This window comes from Neomonachus schauinslandi, chromosome 1 (genome assembly GCF_002201575.2).
Source record: "Neomonachus schauinslandi chromosome 1, ASM220157v2, whole genome shotgun sequence".
Lineage (NCBI taxonomy): Eukaryota > Metazoa > Chordata > Mammalia > Carnivora > Phocidae > Neomonachus > Neomonachus schauinslandi.
Genome location: NC_058403.1, coordinates 24857825 through 24878644, shown reverse-complemented (window position 1 = coordinate 24878644; position 20820 = coordinate 24857825). Strand labels below are relative to the sequence as shown.

Below are 20820 nucleotides of genomic sequence, written 5' to 3'. Positions count from 1 at the left end.
CTTATTTCCTGCTAAACAAACATAAATTTACTCTGAAGTTTGAGGCTTCTGTACTATGTATGACTTCAATGTCATTTTCTAGCCATAGCTCTTATAATTCATCTATTTATATGCAACACTTCTACAATATTAGATTATTTTAATTTGCTCAACACCCAGAAATTTTATGACGTTTGGGTCTTTTTTTTTCTTCCTGTTTTTATGTCACTCTACTTCTCTTTACAATTGTACATGTCAAAATCCTACTAATTTTTTGAAGTCATTAAATCAAATTGCCATCTCCTTTAGAAAGCTCCTCTTGGTGCTCCCAGTTATATGGGACCACTCCTTGTGAATTCTGGGTTGCATGTGTACTTCTCTGATGTTACTTAGTCTGTTCTATTACGTATTATATTCATGTTCACATGTGACTTTTAAAACAGACTTTGGGAAAAGAGTGACACTTAGTTCATTTTTGAATTCTCAATATGGATTAGCTGAATGTTGCTTAATTTATTCTTGTTACATCAATTTGACTTGCCTTTTTATTTTAAATTTATTAAAGTAATACACAAAAGGAATGGTTAAATAGATATTTTTTATAACCACATAGAAATTTCTATGGTCAAATGATAATTTCTTTTAAAGTCCTACAAATTTCTTGAAATGTCTTTGAGAACTCTTGGAATTAACCTCAGAGTCAGCCTAAAACTCAGAAGATTGATTTTATTTTGTTAATTTAAGCATACAGTGAACCTCTTTCTTGAGGCTTAGGTTTTTCTTACAACTTCTTTCTATCCCTTTTTCTTTTTATTTCTCCATGAAACAAACCTAACCTTTCACATCCAACACTTCAGTTAAGGAGAAGAAGTGTTGGACATGTGCTGAAGTGATACAGAGACAGCAGCAACTGGAGAGGCAGTAAAACTTTGTGGAAAGTTGGAGATTCCTCTCACAAAGAAAATAGGTTGATATAAACCATTTTGTGGGTAGTGAGTGCCTACGTAAAATTAACTGAACCCAGCAGATAAATATTGCAAGTGGTAGATTACAGAATGTTTCAAATTCAAGGCCATCTATATTAGAAAGTAGTATCATTTCCTAGAATTCAACATCACAGGAAAGATAAGGGAATAAAGACAATATTACTTTGAAAACACAAAAATCATACTTATTTTAGAAAAAAATGATCTATGCTAAATGAAATGCAACTATCTAAAAGACTTAATATACTTTTGAAAATTGAGCAATGTAACTACTTTTCTCCCAGCCTACCACTTAAAAGAGCACCACAGCCAATTTGTGTCTGTTGAATGCTCTTGCATCACGAAAAGAAAAGTTATAATACCTAACATTTATATAACACTTGTCGTGTGCCAGGCATTTTCTTTTTCTTTCTTTCCTTTCTTTCTTTCTTTCTTTCTTTCTTTCTTTCTTTCTTTCTTTCTTTCTTTCTTTCTTTCTTTCTTTCTTTCTTTCTTTCTTCTTCCTTCCTTCCTTCCTTCCTTCCTTCCTTCCTTCCTTCCTTCCTTTCTTCCTTTCTTTCTTTCTTTTCTTTGGTAAGCATAGTAACCAATTTAATGTTCAAAACATGCCTCTAAAGTCAGGTCCTATTATCATCAACCCACTTCCCAGATGAGGGACCTAAGGTGGAGAGAGAGAAGAGATAACTTGCAGTGCTGGTTTAAATCTAGCTGACTTCAGAGTCTCATTTTAATGGTCTTTGCTACTACACTGTGCTAACCCCTAAGCCTTAGATACACTTATGATTTCATTGAGAAAGGCCAACAAAGAAATATTTTCTTTGGGCTGTCTAGCCCTCTTGTGACCCTTCCATTTCTGAAGTTTTCACATGTTACTGACCTCATTTTCTCTGAATGTTCTGAACAAACGAACCAGTTCTGAGCACCCCAAGATGCTGCCCTGTATCATTGCAATCATCTCCACCGACTCCCTTTGTTTCTAGAAGGTACAGAGAAACTCTGAGCCTTGACAGTGCAGATTTAGGAGCCCGTTGCTCTACCAGGAGAGAGTTCTTTAGAAGGAGCCAAAAAGCTAAGGGGCTTAGATGTTCTTCCCTAAAGCAATGTTAATTCAAAGTTTATTCTGTTTCATTTAGACTTTTCTGTCATTTAAAGTGAAGGCAAAGAACAAAAAACCCCATTTAAAGTGAAGGCAAAGAACAAAAAACCCCTGCATGGATAAGAGGAACAGCAGGAGAGATTTAATTCTCTTCGATTTCAGAGGTAGGATGTTCTGACACATAAAAAAGCAGGTTGGAAGAAAAATGCCCCTGGGTGTGTGTTGTGGTGGGGGGGGGAGGATGTCTGGTAGATTATGAAATCACTGGTATGAGAGTTGGAGAGAACCTATTAAATCCTATCATCCATTCTCATTACACCACTGCCTCTGGTGGGCTCTGAACTGCTCTGACTTGTCTCATTTTAAATAACTCCAGCTACAGGACTTTCTCCTGAGACTCCATTTCCGACCCAACTATTTAAAACCTCCACCTGACATTCAACCTGTTTCACTTTGGTCATTTTCATCCTATTTCCCTAGTTATTTAATCTGCTGGCAAGCTGAAACCATTTTTTCTCCTGTAACGTACTTATATTCTTCAGATATCAGTGGAATTATTTTATCTCTTATTATGATGACATAAAAGTAGAAAAATGATCATTTGAACGTCAAAGATTTCAACTACATAAAAGGTATCTGTCATAGTCAATAGATATAAACACTTTCTGTACTTTCCTCTAACTACTCTTGTCCAAGTGTGGTAAAGACTTTTTTTTATTACAATAAAGACAAAAATATGGTCAAATTATTTGACTGTTTTAGGCCAGGCTTCTTCAGAGAGCTGGGGTGATTATCACTTTGGGGTTAGTCTTTAGCTGTGCAGATTACTAATTTACCCATAGAGGATCAGGCTCTGGGAAGTCACTTGTTCAAAGAAGATTAACTACGTATGATAGTATGCATGTCATTATTTTCAATACTGAACATGTATGGTGTAATGGGATTGGCCATTTACACAGAACACATTTTTGTTCATAGCTCTACACTGCTAATTGAGCAGAATCCTGTTGTCTTTCCTTTCAGATTATTTCCAGAATCTGACCTCGGTGCATCTGCTCCCACTGATTTGAAAGTCCTGTGGCCTCTTCTCTGGGTGGGGTGATAACTCTCCACTGGTCTCCCTGACAACGTTCCTGCCTTTCCATAAACTATTCTAGCAGCCAGTGTGAATCCTATCACTTCTATGCTCAAGAACCTCCAATAGCTCTTCATTTCACCAAGGAAAAAGCCAAAGCCATAGAAGAGCCATTATTATCTGCACTCTACTGGCCCTGTTTATTCCATGTCAGCCGTATTGGCCTCCTGGCTTTTCTTCAAACGGGTCAGGCATGCTCCCTTTAAAGTCTTTGTTCTGCATGTTCCCTCTGTGTAGAATAATCTATGTGGCTGATTCCTTCAATTCTGTAAAGTTTTGATTTAAATGTCACCTTTCAATGGGACCTCATCCGATCACCCTGTTTTAATCTGGAACAGCACCTCAGCACACTTGCCTTCACCATTGTCCTTACCAAGCTCTACATATTTTCTCAGAGCACTCATTCACTTTTAGCATATCCACAAATTGTAATTACTTGTCATACACATTGCTTAGTTTCTAGTTTTAGTTTCTTTTTTTCCCCCCTAGAATATATGTTCCATGATTGCAGAAAATCTGATTTATTTTTGTTCAAAGATAATATTTGGAGTCCCTTGAATAGGTACTGGGGCTCAAAAAAAAAAAAAGCTTCTTGAATAAAGGAGTAGAAGAATTAATCAACTGAGGCTTTTATTGATAACTGTGGAAATAGATTAAAAATAGATCACAAGTAGTCACTTTTTATTAAGCAATGTTTTGATGAAGTTGAAGTAGTGTGATGAACCAAATTTTGTTATTCCAGGTAGACCACTGTCTAAAGGAACAGGATTAGTCAGATACATTTTTGCCCTGGAAAAGTGAATTCTTTGATGTCCTCTTACCAGATGTCATTCACAACTGACATTAAATCAGCTATTTACTTTTCAGGTTATAAAAATGAGAGTATTGATCTCTGTAACAAAAGTGCCATTGATAATAAATTACAGTGCACATGTGCTCAGGTTATTTTTATGTTACAAACAATTTCACGCAGTCAATAATTCACTCAATCAGGAATTGCTTATTGAGTCAAAGTTGTAGATACTCATTCATTAAATTTAAAAATAATTTTACATGTTAATTAGATTCAGATACTGAGACTGCACTAGGAATTCAAAGATGAAGCTTCTTGTTTCTGAAAAGAAACAAATAACTAAGAAAATATAATACCATGTGGCAGGAAAAATAAAAGAAGTGTTTATAATGTTTAATGGAAACGAAAATTTCAACTCAGAACTTCTAGACAGATTTTATGGAAGTGGTGATATGAGATCTGTGTGCTCAGTGCCTAGAGCCATGTCTGGTTAAAGGAAGATTGCAATGAATTTTTTTGAATTGAACCATATTTTCACCAGTAACCTTTTGACAAGTCATATTGTAGGGTGAATTTTGCCTAAGAAAATTATCTAAATGCAAAAATTTCTATTCTGTCCTTTTTGTCATTTTCCTTACTTTACAAGATCCACATTACTTCTAGATTTGGAAACTCCCTGTTCAGTGATTAATTTGGTATTATAAATACATGCTTCCAGGATTTTCATGGGTGGTCTTCCCACTATGATTTCCTTATCTCCTGATAATTCCCCATGATTTCTGTTCTTTTCCATCAACTATTATTGTTTCCAATATTATTTTCTTACCTGAAGTCTAATTCTAATATTCACGCAAAAAGTTATTTACAAATTACAATCCTTCCCTCAGGACCATGCCTTAGAATCAGCTCATCCACAGTCCTTTTGGTATGGACGGATGGCTGTGTCTCCACAATTTATATGTTGAAACTCTAATCCCATATGATGATGTTTGGAGGTAGGGCGTTTGGGAGATAATTAGTGACCTTATGAGAAGATATAAGAGAGAGTGCTGACTCTCTGTCTCTCTCCCTCTGATGTGTGAGGATACAGTGAGAAGACATGGGTCCATGATGAGCTCTCACCAGAATCTGACCATGCTGGCACCCTGACCACAGACTTCCAGTCCCCAAAACTACGAGAAATAAATTATTGTTTAAACAAAGCAGCCTGTGGTATTCCGTCATAGTGGCTTAAACAGACTAAGTCAGCTCCTCCTCAGAAGAAAATCTATCTCTAGATCTTTATTCCAAGATAGCATGATCTTGTATATTGAGAATTCTAAGATAGTCTTTAAAAACTATTGGCGTTAATAAACAAGTTCAGCAAAGTTTCAGGGTTCAAGACCAATATACCAAAATCAATTGTATTTCTCTACACCAACAATAAATAATTGGAAAATGAAATTAAGGCAAAGTAGACCATAGTTCAGAAAAGCTAATTGCCTCCTACAAGTCCAATTAGTAAATAATAAGTGGCAAATCTAGGGCGACAACCCAAGTCTTCTCATCTGTAATGGCCCCTGTGAACTTTTTAATGTTTCATGAATATATAAGGTAAAAGAATATGTTTTTTTAAATACAAACTTTTACTTGCCTAAGCATTTTCATTTAAAAGTACTTATTAGCCATGATTATTATTATTATTATTATTTTTTAAAGATTTTATTTATTTATTTGAGAGAGAGAGAATGAGAGACAGAGACCACGAGAGGGAAGAGGGCAGAGGGAGAAGCAGACCCCCTGCTGAGCAGGGAGCCCGATGTGGGACTCGATCCCGGGACTCTAGGATCATGACCTGAGCCGAAGGCAGTCGCTTAACCAACTGAGCCACCCAGGCGCCCTAGCCATGATTATTTTTAAAAAGAAAATCTGAAAAAACTGTTTTGAATTAAACAACAGACAACACATACCATTTTCCTTTTGATTTTTGAATTAAATATGAATTATACCTGAATCATTGCCAAAAGTATGGTCAAAATTTGGTCCGGTAAAAGGAGGAAAGGTGTTTCCCTGAATCCTTTCCCATTCATTATCATCATTTAGATCCTGGACCCAGAAACAAAAGCCATCTTCAAAATTACAGTTAATTTTCTCATAATCTGTGAATTAAAAAAAAGAAAACACTTCAAATTTATTCCACACTGTGACTAATTGTAATCAATTGCATGAAAATAATCTAGTCTTATACTGTCTTATACACTTATTTTTTTACTTTAATTTTATTTAAATTCAATTAATTAACATATAGTGTATTATTAGTTTCAGAGGTAGAATTTAGTGATTTATCAGTTGCATATAACACCCATTGCTCATTCCATTAAGTGTCTTCCTTAATGCCCATTCACCCAGTTACCCCATCCCTCTACCCATCTCCCCTCCAGCAACCCTCAGTTTGTTTCCTACGGTTAAAAGTCCCTTCTGGTTTGTCTCCCTCTCTGATTTCATCTTGTTTTATTTTTCTCTCCCTTCCCCTATGCTCCTCTATACACTTATAACTGTCAGGCACACAATCTTTTTTTATTCATCATAATTTTGTTTCATTCCATTTAGTTAAAAAAAAACCCAGCTTTTTGTTGTCAACTGTCTTAAATTAACATTCTTCCTATATCCAAGTAGGGCTTTAGCAAAGACAAGCTTCTTATTCTTATTGTTCTTTAAGTTTTACATCTTACCTCTCTTTGTTTACCCACATAAACTTTGTCTCCTATTTTTCTCTCCTCTTTTTACTAAATTTAATACTTGGGTCAAAATTAGGTTGATATGGAATATTCTCAGAATTAGTTTTATGCATATACATATATATGAAACTTTGTAATTTTTGTCAAATTGGTTATTTGATTCTTTTGAAGAACATGAACTATTTTCTAATTTCCCAATTTCTCCAAGTATCAAGTAGAGAGAGCTATACATAAGAGATACTCATAAAGAACTTGCATAATGAGACAAATTATGACCTTGTTCTAAAATTTTAGGTTCTGCTACTTTTAAAGTTCCATTACAATATTGAAGCATCTGAAGATTCAAAGGCTAAAGAATAAACAATACTTACTATTAAGCTCTGTGCTGTTAAATGCAGTGTATGTTGCATTAAATCCAATATAATCATTTTCATCAGATTCTATAAGAAAGGTGGCAGTAACTTGGTTGGAAAAGATCCTAATTGTTCCAGGATTGGTTTCCCAGAGAGAAGCTACAAAAAAAAGAATGACTATTATATGTATATATCTATCTGTTTATTCATCTATTGATTGATCCATCCTCTGTCCATCCATCAGTTTGTTTTATCAACTGATCTATCAATCTATCTTATACCATTCAGTTAACTAAAAGCATTAGTTATGACTGATTTTTTTAATTGAAATGCCTCTCCTCCTAAGCATTAGAAAACCTCAAATTATTATGCATATTTGTGGTTTGAAAAAGCTCTATTTTTATTTTTAATTATTAGCCGCACAACACTATATACACATATAAAAAGAAAAGATGTATTCCTTTATTGAGGCAGTTCCTCTAAGAAACACACAAGCTAGGCAGTTATAAAACTAAAAATTTGGCTCTATCAGGTATTTCTCATGCCACACTAATAATGGTTAAAACTTGGGTTGCAATAATAGAAGCAACAGTATTTCTTTGCCTGTCTACCCCTATAACTGTAGGACTTCAAAAGAATACTAGGTGAGTAAAAGATTTTTTCCTACGGAATTTTATATTGATTTTATCATTTTTTCTGTCCTGACTCTAAGCCAAATTAGGGATATCTTCCCAGATTTTTAATTCTCAAGGGTTTAAATACACTCTCATAGATTTTGTTTATTTGGATATTTAATTTCTTTATTGATTTTTTATGATAGTTATTTGTGCTTTATTCATATCACTATGCCTGGTGATGCTAAGATTTACTTATGAATTACTGAAAATCTAAGCACATGAAAATAAGTGAGAATAGCATTTAGGCAAATCATGGTATTCAAGGAGTAAAAGAACATGAGGGTAACTTACACCTATCACTTTTGGTAGTTAGCCTCTGTGAATTTTGCTTTCATCATCTATAGAAGTAAAAATTATAAAACACTTACATAATATGGTTTTGGGGAGCTTTTACTGAGCTAACTTAAAGTGCTTAGAATACTATTTTGCACATTGCAAGTCATTAGTGTATGCTAAAATTTATTATTAATATCACATTAGCCCTTGGAGAAATTTATATGACTTGGCTTATTTGTTTATTAATATAAATATTTATGTTGATTATAATTTTAAGGAACTGGATTTATCAACCACAGAAATAAGCAGATTATCAAATGGCTGGCCCATTTATTTTAGCCAAATGTGACTTACTTGAGTTCATCTGTTTTATGTATATTCACTATTATATTTGTACTAGGGGCTTTTCTAACACAATGAGTAATTGCATTGTGTTTGAAGTCAGAGAGTCTTTTTTTTTTTAAGATTTTATTTATTTATTTGAGAGAGGGAACATGAGAGAGAGAGAGCATAAGCGGTGGGGGAGAGGGAGAGGGAGATGCAGACTCCCCACTGAGCAAAGAGACTGATGTGGGACTCGATCCCAGGACCCTGGGATCATGACCTGAGCCAAAGGCAGTCACTCAACCGACTGAGCCTCCCAGGTGCCCCGAAGTCAGAGAATCTTAAGTCTGATTTCTGCCTCCAACACTAACTAGCTCTATGAACTTGTAGTCATTTAACCTCTTAGGCCTCATTTCCTTCTCCTGTAATGCATACTTTGCAGGTTATTGAAAATATAGAATAAGAATATCCACACACAGCACCCAGTATAGTGAATGTTACATTAATAGCACCCAATACAAAGTATACATCATATGCTTAACTATTTCTCAAACTGTTTAATCAAAAACACTTATTAGATAGGATTCACTTTTCATTATCACAAGTGCAATTTGAAAGCCAAAATAGTTGAAATAAGTGCAGCTTGAGAAATAGGTGTCACTTGTAACCTCATGTCAGCTCTACACTTGACTCTCCCTCCAAAGTGTGAGGAAAATTAGTTATTCCCTGGACTCCATTTTTATATCCTCTTCTTCATCCTTATTTTATTTCCTCTTGGAATTTCACTCTTAATTTGTTGGCTATCATGAATAGGTAGGTCTATGCATTTTGAGACCAGACAGAATAAAACGGAGTGAGCCCATGTATATTAATTCATTCCCCGCTTTCTTTTCAGCTTCTAAGGGTGTCCACATACGTACGGACAGATGGTTATATAAGAGCAATATCACCTACAGCTACCATTTACTGATCTTACATCCTGGGCTAGTCATTGTTTCACCCACTTTACTCGAAATAGCCCTGCGAGAGACTGAGAAGTCAAGTGCATATTGAAAATAGGAAGATATTCTGTGAGTTGCAATGCTAGAGAGAATGAGAACAATGGTTTTCAGGATTTGTCTGAATTTTGCTTTATGGGGAGTAACAGTTAAAGAAAGCATAGTAACCAAAGACATAATTATATTTCTTTGGAAAATTCCACATGATTTTAAAAACCTAAAGTAGAGAAGGATCATGTGAAATCATAACCATTTTATTACTAAGAAGATTGATCACATAGGGCACTAAATTGTTAATTTTTATAATGAGAACCAGTTTTGCTTTTTCCTGTCATTAACTTAAAGTTCAAGTCCACATTCAGCTTAAAATCAAAGTGAAAACACATTACTTCAGAGTTTACCACATATTTTCATTTTGATAATGGATTATTTATTTGTTTTAACTTACCTCTTAACATCTTGCTTGTACCCACACCTTCATAAATATTTAATACATCTGTATAATATGTATTAAAATAATCGAAGCTCAGTTTAATGGAGAGTCCTTGATTTACACTAAATTAAAGCAAAAAATAGATTACTACCCTCTTAATAGGTTGTTACAACTCTTTATGCATTCTAAAATTTGAATGTATTTTCTAATTATGATTTAAAAAAAGACATGACATACGATTGACACTCAGTGAATTTTTGAGTATATGATACAGAACTGTTAACTATAAGCACAATGTTACACAGCAGATCTCTAGAACTTTTTCAACTTGCATGACTGAAACACTCTTCCCATGGAACAGTAACTCTCCATTTCACCCTCTCCTTGTCCCTGGAAACCACCATTCTACTCTCTGTCTCTATGAGTTTGAATACTTTAGATGCTTCATATAAACGGAATCCTGCGGTATCTGTCCTTCTGTGAAAAGCTTATTTCACTTAGCATGATGTCCTCAAAGTTCACCCATGTTGTTGCATATGACAGGATTTCCTTCTTTTAACGGCTGAATAATATTCCATTGTATGTATGTACCACGTTTTCTTTATCCATTCATTGGTCAATGGACATTTAGGTTGTTTCCACCTCTTGGCTATTGTGAATAATGCTGTGATGGGAGTGAATATGGGAGTGTGAATATCTCGTAGAGATTCTGATTTCAACTCTTTTGGATAAATACACAGAAACGGGGATTGCTGGATTATATAGTAGTTCCATTTAAAAATTTTGAGGAATCCCTATAGTCCATATTCCACTATTCCATAGTGACCACACCATTTTACATTCCATTAGTGGTGCACAGGGTTCCATTTTCTCCATTTCTCCACATCCTCACCAATATTGATCATTTTCTGTTTTTTCATAATGGCCATTGAGACTTCAATTTGCCTGTCCTTGATGATTATTTATTTTTTTTTTAAAGATTTTATTTATTTATTTGAGACAGAGAGAATGAGATACAGAGAGCATGAGAGGGAGGAGGGTCAGAGGGAGAAGCAGACTCCCTGCCGAGCAGGGAGCCCGATGCGGGACTCGATCCCGGGACTCCAGGATCATGACCTGAGCCGAAGGCAGTCGCTTAACCAACTGAGCCACCCAGGCGCCCTGTCCTTGATGATTATTGATGCTGAGCAACTTTTCAAGTGCCTGTTCACTATTTGTATGCCTTGTTTGGAGAAATATCTACTTGAGATTTTTGCCCATTTTTTAACTGGGTTCTTTGTTCTTTTGCTATGCAGTTGTAAGAGTTGCTTATATATTTTGGATATTAACCCTTTATCAGGTATAGGGCTTGCAAATATTTTCTTCCATTTCATGGGTTGCCTTTTCACTCTACTGATTGTTTCCTTTTCAGTATAGAAGGTTTTTTAAGGTGATGTAATGCCACTTGTCTATTTTTGCTTTAGCTGCCTGTGCTTTTAGTGTTGTTGAAGACCAATGTTATGAAGATTTCTCCCTATTTTTTTTTTCTTTCTGTAGGTGCAGTATGATTGTGTGGTATCTGTTTGATGTGGGTGTGGTGGATTTGTGGTGTGTGTTAATTGTGTGTGTGTTGTTTATGTGTGGGGTGAATATGGTGTTTGTGTTATGTGAGTGTTGTGTGTGTGTGTGTGTGTGTATTGGAAGGGACTGTTTCCTAATTTCTTTTTTTGGATTGTTCATTGTTAGTGTATGGAAACACAACTGATTTTTTACAAGGATTTTTGTATTCTGTAACTTTGTTGAATTTTTTTATTAGTTGTGTGTTTGTGTGTGTGTGTATGTATGTGTATTTTGATGATTTTCTACATATAAGATCTTGTCATCTATGGACATATGGTGGTAGCCATTTATACAGATCCTGCCTCTGTTAGGTCAGTTCAGGGATGGGCAAGTGAGCCTGCTGGTGAGACCTCTAGGGAGTCCAGCATCAAAGCTTAAGGAGACAGAGGAAGAAGAAATGAAGCAAACTTCAGGGGTGATTTCTGTTTTTTAAATTGAAGTTTTGGTGTCTTTAGGCAGGAATATAGTGAGTTTTTCTTCATGTGATATTTTTAAGCTATGAAACCAAAAGATACAAGAGAAACTCCTTAGGAACTTTTGTTTTCAGGATTCTTTTACTTTTTTAAAATATGAAGTTGAAGGTAGAAGAGAGAAACCGGTGCATATTATTTTCTATTTCTTCTGATTCAGAAAAGCCAACTTACCTGCAATAAAAATGTGGTCTTTTATAAATGTTAAGACTAACTAGAAAATACAGTATCTGTTTTTTTATAATATTAGACATGGTATTCTTATGATTTTTTGAAGGGAATGAATATTTTTCTAAATATAATTTATGCATTTTGCATTTTTATATCACTAGTAATCTCTTTTAGAGTCCACTTTTTTGATATATGAATATGGCACTAAGCCCTTTACATTCACTACTACATTTAATGGTGAATTTGGCCGCTGAATTTAGAGATCTTGAACTCTATGACTGTAGAAATTTTGGGTCAAAGAGATTTAGTGATTTGCCTGAGATCACATATTTTGAATCTGTAGAGAGCAGATCTGAATTCATACAGACTGTCTCCAGTGCTCAGATTCTTAATATTTGACACTCTGCTAAATGTAGTTTTAATATAATTCCAAGGATGGGCTGGTCTAGCAAAAAATATAATTTAATTGCATTTTAGGCATTTCTCTACTATTTAAATGGTCTTCAAATCTTGTAGGAAACATCATTGTCTTTATCCCCACTTTGATCACCATTAGGAGAAACAAACTATCAAGGACAATGCATCATTATTGTAGTAATCAGTTTTGAGAAGAAAACATACTTAGGTTGTTTATATGATTAATTAAATCATAATTTCATCTTGAAGTACAATGTTTAGGGTAATATTTTGGATTCTTTGGGTTTTCAAAATCATTGTTGCACTAATGAATTTCTTCTTTTTCTTTTTTTCTTTTTTTTAAGATTTTATTTATTTGAGTGTGCATGAGGGAGCAGGAGCACGGGTGGAGGCAGAGGGGGAGGGAGAAGAAGACTCGCCACTGAGCGGGGAGTCTGATGCGGGGCTCAATCCCAGGACCCCAGGATCATGACCTGAGCTGAAGGCAGACGCTTAACTAACTGAGCCACCCAGGTGCCCCTAATGGTGGATTTCTTAAAATTATTTTTAAAATTAAGGATTAGAGAAGGAAGTAAAAAGAATAAAACCATACAAACCCTTAATTAACATAGTGTGATTATTACATAAATGATATTACTATTATGGCAGTCTGTTTTGTTCTGCTTATAAACGTTCCTGTAAATTTGACCGAGCTTTTTTAAGCAGTGGATTTAACAATTAAATTGTTTTATTTGGTATTAATAAAATTCCAAAGATTGCCATGAAGAAGTAATTTAGGATTCATGATCTTTCCATTTTCAGAGGAAGTAATTTAAGATTTTTCTAAAGCTTTCTGCTGACATTTTAAGTAAGGAATAGAATATTTTTCATTTTGCTTATGAGCAATGCTAAGAACCATTTATAAATGCTTCTTTTAAAATTTGATGTGATTATATTGGAAACAGTATCCCCCAAATTGGTTAATTCTTCACTTGACAAGTGAGCTGCCATTTTTAATACAAAAATCTTGTCTTAGGCACACAAGTGACCTGTTGTCTAGAGCATGAAAACAACTTACACATGGTTGAGCTCCAAAACAGAAATTATTTAAAGAGAATGGGATGTTCTTCTTTCTCTGAATAATGCCAAGTAAATGTGTAACAATCTTCCCTTCATATCCCATCTCGTCTCTGGGATATTTCTATGCAAGTAAACAGCACTGTGCATCTTTATGTGACCATTTCTATCATATGGTTGGAAAGAACTTTTTTGGCACTGCCTTGTAACCTTCTTTAATCAGCTATTATGTTGATCCCCCTGGTTTTCTAGTGAGTCATCACAATGATTAGAACTATTATGCAGTAGGTTGGATTGGGAAACCATAATCCCATCCAGCTGTTAAGAGAAATGAACTAATTAGAATGTCATTTATCAAAGTGTAGTCCATAGAACACTTATTCTGCATGCTTTGTGGAGGAAAACGATCAGTGGCTTAAGATGATTTTTTTCTTTTTTTGAGATTTATATTGCTTGTTAACTTATTTGAAACTGTGAGAAGTCCTGGACTTAAAAAAAAAAAAAAGTTGTAATGAGTTTATTTCAGTGTTACTTTTATTTATTTGGGTACGAATTATTTTCCTTTGAAATATTGGGAAAGAACATTGGGTACTACTCCTGTGTGAAAAATGCTTAGATAAACATTAAGGTGGATCAGCCTTCAGCTTGATTATTTGGATCATCACAATGATTGAATTAGTGGATTGAATTAAGAGCTGAATTGAATTAAGATTGAAATACATAGTAACTGATCCCAGTGTTATTCAAGATCTAGCAAACAGGATGTGTATAGTGGGTGTCCCCTCTCTTAATCTGCCATGACTGAATCACATCAGAGGAGATTTTCCTACAGATGCTGACATTATGAGAAAGGAACTCTTCTGTGGCCAGGATGCAAGTGATGGGAATATTATATATTGCAATATACTGATATAAATGCTTGCTGTTCACCTTGGCAGCACTTAATCTGTGCCAATCATAGGGGGACAAAAAGACCTGCTGCAGAGTTCAGTGATGGCCCTATTTATTAGACAGTATTATCCACAGCACAGAACACCTTTGTAAAGGTGAAGAATGAGAGAGAAGCTTCTTGGACAAGTTATCAGTTGGGAAGACTTTGCTTCATAGCTAGTGAAAATGATTGTTCAAAAATAGACTACTGAAGGTGGTAGGACGTACTGTATCTGAGAAAGACTTAATGACTTAAAAACAGGGAATAGAAGATGATATATTACCGTATAATCCACTGGCAAACAACACTCGATTTAGAAGGCTTTGGGTAATGAGCAGCCTGAAAGGACCCAGAAGATCCAGTCAACAAAAACCTTCCATCACAAGCTGTAGCTGTGAAAAAAGATGGGAATTCATGTTAGACAAAAACAATCCTGGAAAATTTTTCTCATATGAAATGGGATTCAAATTGGCTAATGAACACTTCACAGAACATTCATGACTGAATCTGTATGAGGCCCTTTTACAAAACTGAAATGATCAAATGCGAGTAGATCAGATCTCATGTTTAAAATCTAGTGTCTATTTTCAAATACGTGTACATAACCCACCATAGATTCCTTTAGAAAAGCATTCTATTTCTAAATACTCATACCTAAGCTGCATTTTTAGTATTTTTTCATATTTTTAAGGAAATACATATATTTGAATTATAAACTTCTAACTTAGACAAATAGCTACTAATTTTTTGGCCTTATTTTCCCCATTAAATTGGAGTTAAGGTAAATTTCAAATATGTGCCTTACATGCTATGTCCTTCTGAAGATGATCAGAATATGGCCAGGAAAATGATATGTGTGCTGCTGGTGGCCTGTGGTGAATTCTATCCACCCAATCTATTCCACCATCTTGTAAACTTCTTGCTTCTTTGGATGAATTTGCTAGCTCAGTATTTTCATTCAATATTCCTGAACATGTCTTTTACTTTTCATGATTCCTCATTTTCCTCTTTTAATTCTTGTAGCAAGTTTACTTCATATAGTTCTCTTTGATGTCATGTATAATCAGTTGTCTTTAACTTATATCTGAATAATATCCAACTAGTTTAGAATCATACTGAGGGCATGAACCAGGAGCCATGCCTCACTACTTTTTGTGTCCCCTTTACAGTTACTATGTATATTATGCGTCAAAAAAATAAAACCTATTTTATTTTCACAATCTTTAATTTTTCTTAGATTATTTTCTATATACTTAGTTACTTGATTCTGTTGACACCATATTCTAAAATAACTACTCCTAGACTGTGTCCTTTTCCTCTGGGCAGGTTGTTAATTCCTTATAGGCCAGAAGCATTGATGGAGGGTAGGGAGATTAAAGAAATTTGTTAAAATTAAATTGCTGCTCTTGGAATCTGAGAGCTAAAATAAGCTAATCCTAAATGGATGGATGGAAAATCCCATGTAACAGTATACAGTATTTCTGTCAAGTTATAAAATACATGCTATTATATGACATCTAATGTTTTATAAGGACAAAAGAAAAAACTGAAAAAGTGAACAGCATATAGAAATTTTCATAAAACTCTCTTGTTTTTGGTGGGCTTTTTGCTAGTTTTGGTATTTTTTAAAAAGGATAAGAATTGACTTTGTGATTGTAAGACTGTAAGAATGTAAATTGTAAGACTTAAAGTCTATTTAAAAATAATGGCCTAGGAATTCACAATGTTGGATTATGACTTGATGCCTGATTTCCCAGCAGAAGACAAAAAACAAAACAACCAATAAACAACAACAAAAACTGAGAACAGAAAAGATAATCCAAGATAAAAGGACTAAGCACTGAAAAATCCATCACAGATTTGGGAGAGGAAGTGGAGAGTATCAGGGCTTGTTGAGAGAACTGAATCTCTTTATGTGTAATACTTCCCCAAACAGATGAGGACAGTTGAGGAGAATTTGTATGATTTGAAGATAAACAGTAAAATATGTGATTTTTTTAATGCAGAATTAAGTAATATCCTAGTTGTAAAAGGAAATCTTTTTTTACCCTCAACTCTCTGCCCACCACAGACCATGCCCCAAGTAAATGGGACAATCAATCCCTTAGCTTCAATGACTGTAAAAGTAAAAATAGTGTCTGCTTATATTTTAGGTGATATATGGAGACTTTTAATCTGTTTGTGAAAAAAAAAACACAGAAACAAAAAACATGGACTTCAGGATCACAGGCAGTGCAAGAAAGTCTCCTACTCTTGTAAATAGTTTGTATTTAATGAAGTAGAGCAATCAATCCTGCCAGTTATGTCTTAATATTAACTGCTAGCTTTGATGGTGTGTTTACTATGTGCCAGCTACTCTTCTGAAGTTATTATGGATGTATTAATATAATTGTCACAACAATCTTATAAAGTTATAGGTGGGGAAAGTGAGGCACAGAGGGGTTAAGTAACTAGCCAACGTTCTCCCAGCTTATTAGTGACAATTCAAACCAGACAGTCTTACTGCTGAGCATACAAGGCTATCCTGACCGATACCTCAATATATAGAGCTATCATGATGTTATCATCTATTCTATGAACTAAAAAGTGGGGGAGGGAGGAAGGCATGTGTGTGCAGAATTATAAATAAAAGAAGAAACAGGCAATTTTAAATAATTCCATCATTTTCATTGTTCTTAAAATTAGAATAGCTCACACTTGCAATAACATTCTACAACAAATAGGAGGAAGCAAAACTGATAGAGTAAAAAGGGCACAAAACAGGACTGGTTTAAGAATTTATAAAACCAATTTGTAAATCACGTAACATTTCAGTGATTCCTCCCTTCTTCACACCCATTCACTACATCTTTTGGGGGAAGTTTCAACAGGTCTGTGTTGTACAACAAGATTCATAGTTTTCCAAAAACCTGAGTTGTGTCCCTGGTGGCAGGATTGTTGTAGGTTTGTTATACCCTTTTTCAGACCCTTCAGGGCATGTCATTAGACTGCACTTTTAAAAATGGAGCCATGTGTACTGATCCTGGCCATTAAACTATTGTGGAAGTAATTGTGTTTATTTCCAGTTGTGATTTCTAAAAAGACCTTCTGTGACATTCTTCCCTTGTCTGTCAGTGGGTTGCAGCGCATCCAGGGGAGGACTGGAGACAGAGGAGACAGAGGGGACAGTGAAGTAACTGGCATCCTGAATACCTAGACAGAATGCATCCCCTTGCCCTCTTCCTTGGACCATGACATGATCAACAAACTGTTATTGTCTTAAATTGCTAAGATTGTTTATCATAGTATTTAGCCGATCCTAAAAAATAGGATCAATTTTTCCAGTTGTTTATGAAGTTGCTGAGTTTTAGTGGGAATGGATAATCTGCACATCAAGTTCTGCTCTAAAGGGCCACTGGGGGAATTCTTGCATGTGAGGATAAAAGTATTCTTAAGAAGAATATTCCTGAAGGCATTTAAAATAAAATTACAACAGTATTGAACTACTTATAATAGCAAAATTCAGAATGCCAAAATATTATTATTTCAAGATATAGGCTTGTTCTAGGGGCTTTCTCATACATTCTTGCATTTAATTTCAGGATATTTCTGGAGAACTGAATTTTATGCAAGACAATGAAGAGGGATAGCCTTTCAGAAGGACAGATCTAACCCAGCCATGGATAACTAGGATTACTGGGTGTTCAGGATTATAACTTTTTAGACTGCATAGTGCTTTACAGTGCAACATGAGAAAAAAATCCTGAAGGGGAGATAAACGAGCCTGTCAAATAATATCAGGTATTTACTGAGCTCTCTGAAATGTTGCCTGTAATGGGAGGGGATTCCTAAAAGTTACGCTTTTAGAACCTACTGAGAGCTCCCTCTGCTGGCTGAATATTTACTAGTTGCGTGTTTGTTCAGGTACTTAAAATCTCCAGGATATATAAAACAAGCATGATCTATGCCCATCCATCGAGGTCTATCGTGCACGTATATAGAGGCATGCAAACGATCTATGGAGACAGTTGACAACTTCCAAATAGGTCTGAACATCGGTCTAAAGGCTGTGAGTCAGCAGCTTTCCTTCTCACAGGTTAGCTAAAAAGTGAACTTTCCTGCTGATGCCATTCTAATCAGAAGAGAAAAACAATTTAAAGAAGCCTTGGTTCAGCTAGAGTCAGCTATAAGTTGCATAAAACCTAAATAACTAAAGACTAAAAAAGGGAGCTATGTGAGGAAGTCAACATTAGTGTGACTCTATTAATAACACTAGAATTAGAGCTCACAGCTGGAGAAGAGAGAGAGAGAAAGCGCGCTCATGCACAAGGGTAGATTTCATACAGAAAAAATAATCTTATATTAATTTTTTTGTGAATGTAGATTAATGGACACAAGCTTTCATGTAGAAATGACACTACTAAAAGTTCAAGTTGGTGCTACGGCGAAGCACACCGGGCTTTTGGGCTCACCATCTCTAATGATGAATGATGAATAAAACAGCTTACAGGCCAGAATCCTAGCTGGATAAAGACAGATTAATTGATTGATTTGTCCACATTTATTCCACAAAAGCTTTACATTTATTTTCCAAGATAAATACAATGCTAATTTTAAAATACAAATAATGAAGAGAACCAAGAAAAATGCAAAATGAGGATCTAGAGACTTAAGAAAGTTAGTGACATGGATGGTTAGTTGAGACTAAGATTCAATGAACACAAACCTCCATGATATTAAAAACTAAAAATGCAGTTTGATTGTGTCTTTAAAGCAAATTTAAGGAATCAATTCAGTTCTAATACTGAGGCTCATGCCATCAATCCATACTGACTCAGAAAAAGAATTCATGGCCTTATAACTTATGTTAGGACAAACTGTCACACTTAACATGATACTTCTATGGTTATTTTTGGAAATGCACTGCTATTTGCTTTACCATGAACATTATTAACTCCATGACAGTAAAGACATTTTCTGATTATTCAACTCATCTTACATATTCCTCCCCACTTAAGTTTATCGATCATCATTAAATAGGCATAGAGCTATGTGTCTAACTTTGGCATCCATTGTTCTTTTTGAAATATTAAGCAACATCACCCTTATTACCTCATGATGGCACACTTGTATCATATTCTCCCTGAAAAGGTTTTGGAAACTGCCTGAAAACCATAGCAAAAAAGAATGTTGCTTTCTTCTTCTTTGAGTAACTTAGTTATATAAAATAGATTAAAAAATATTCTGTAGCCTGCACTTTCTTCCAATATGCTCTGAGTGCACTTCAAAATATGTAGTTAAACTTTGAAGGTTTGAATTTTATCAAAGAACATTTGAATTGAGATTGCTTAGTAGAAGCCTCTTTCGTCAAGTTGCCTTTTTTTTGCATTGGTCCTGGAAAACAGGCCAACTGCCTGTCTTTTAAAGTAAGTACCAAGGGGTTAGGTAACTTTTCAAGCTTTGGTTGTTAGTGGAGCATTCATCTTCAATTAATACCAGGCAAGAAGAGCAAAGTGTAACAAATAATAGGAGAGCAAAGTGTAGCAAATTGTAACTACAACCTTTATACATTTCAGGAACTAATTGTGCTCATAGTCAATTTTGATCATGATCATAAACCACATCAAAAAATTATTCAATTCATGCTTTCTGCTTAATTCTTTAAGAACAAATTATAAGTTTAGAATTATTCAAATAGTTCTTCACCTTGCTTATCAATCTATATTTACAGTTATGTGATAATCTTTCATATATATGTTACCCAACTATAAAGTGAAGTAAGCCAAAGAGTAAATATGTTTAAATCACTTAGAGTCATGCTTGGCATAGAGTAAGTACTACTTAAGTGTGAAATAATAATAATAATAATTGATAAAAATAATAATGTTAACACTTAAACAGATGCCAAAATTTACAAATAAAGCATGGATATTTTATTCATGAGACAAGATCTTATTCATAACTGGTTTCTATTACTCACAGAACTACAACTCCAGCACAAAATTTGTCTATTTGTTGTTTCTATGTCAAAAGGCAAACAAAAGCAACAATCAAAATTAAGGAGTGGCAATTACTGAGTGAGGGGTCATTAAAATGGCAAAAAAAAAAAAAGATTGATATTATGGTATAATGGTGAAAAACATGAAAGAGCTTTCAAATTCATAATAGTTTGGAGTAGTTTAATAAAGGATGAAAAACAATGACATTCTCTTCCCTCACTTATGACTGACATTAATCACAGCCTTCTTTTCATGGGCATCAAATAGAATTCCACTAAATTAATGTCTAATATTGCATAATATAGTTCAGGAAAATATTAATATAATTATTTATTAGGTTCTGTATTAAATTATAATCGTGGGTATTGGGATATCTCATTCTCCAGTAGTTTCTGGTATCTCAGAAGGGTGTGTGTGTAGACAGTGAGGGA

At 34.6% G+C, this 20820-nt stretch overlaps 1 protein-coding gene across 1 annotated transcript in view; it reads right to left on the bottom strand.

The window, feature by feature from the left end:
• Positions 1 to 20820, bottom strand: part of TMPRSS15 (transmembrane serine protease 15) — a 113328-nt gene that overhangs the window by 68948 nt on the left and 23560 nt on the right. The window contains exons 8-11 of the mRNA XM_021679286.1: positions 14695 to 14803; positions 9783 to 9889; positions 7078 to 7218; positions 5978 to 6127 (exon numbers count right to left, since the gene is read on the bottom strand). Coding sequence (XP_021534961.1) covers positions 5978 to 6127; positions 7078 to 7218; positions 9783 to 9889; positions 14695 to 14803 — 507 coding nt within the window. The remainder of the gene's footprint in view (positions 1 to 5977; positions 6128 to 7077; positions 7219 to 9782; positions 9890 to 14694; positions 14804 to 20820) is intronic.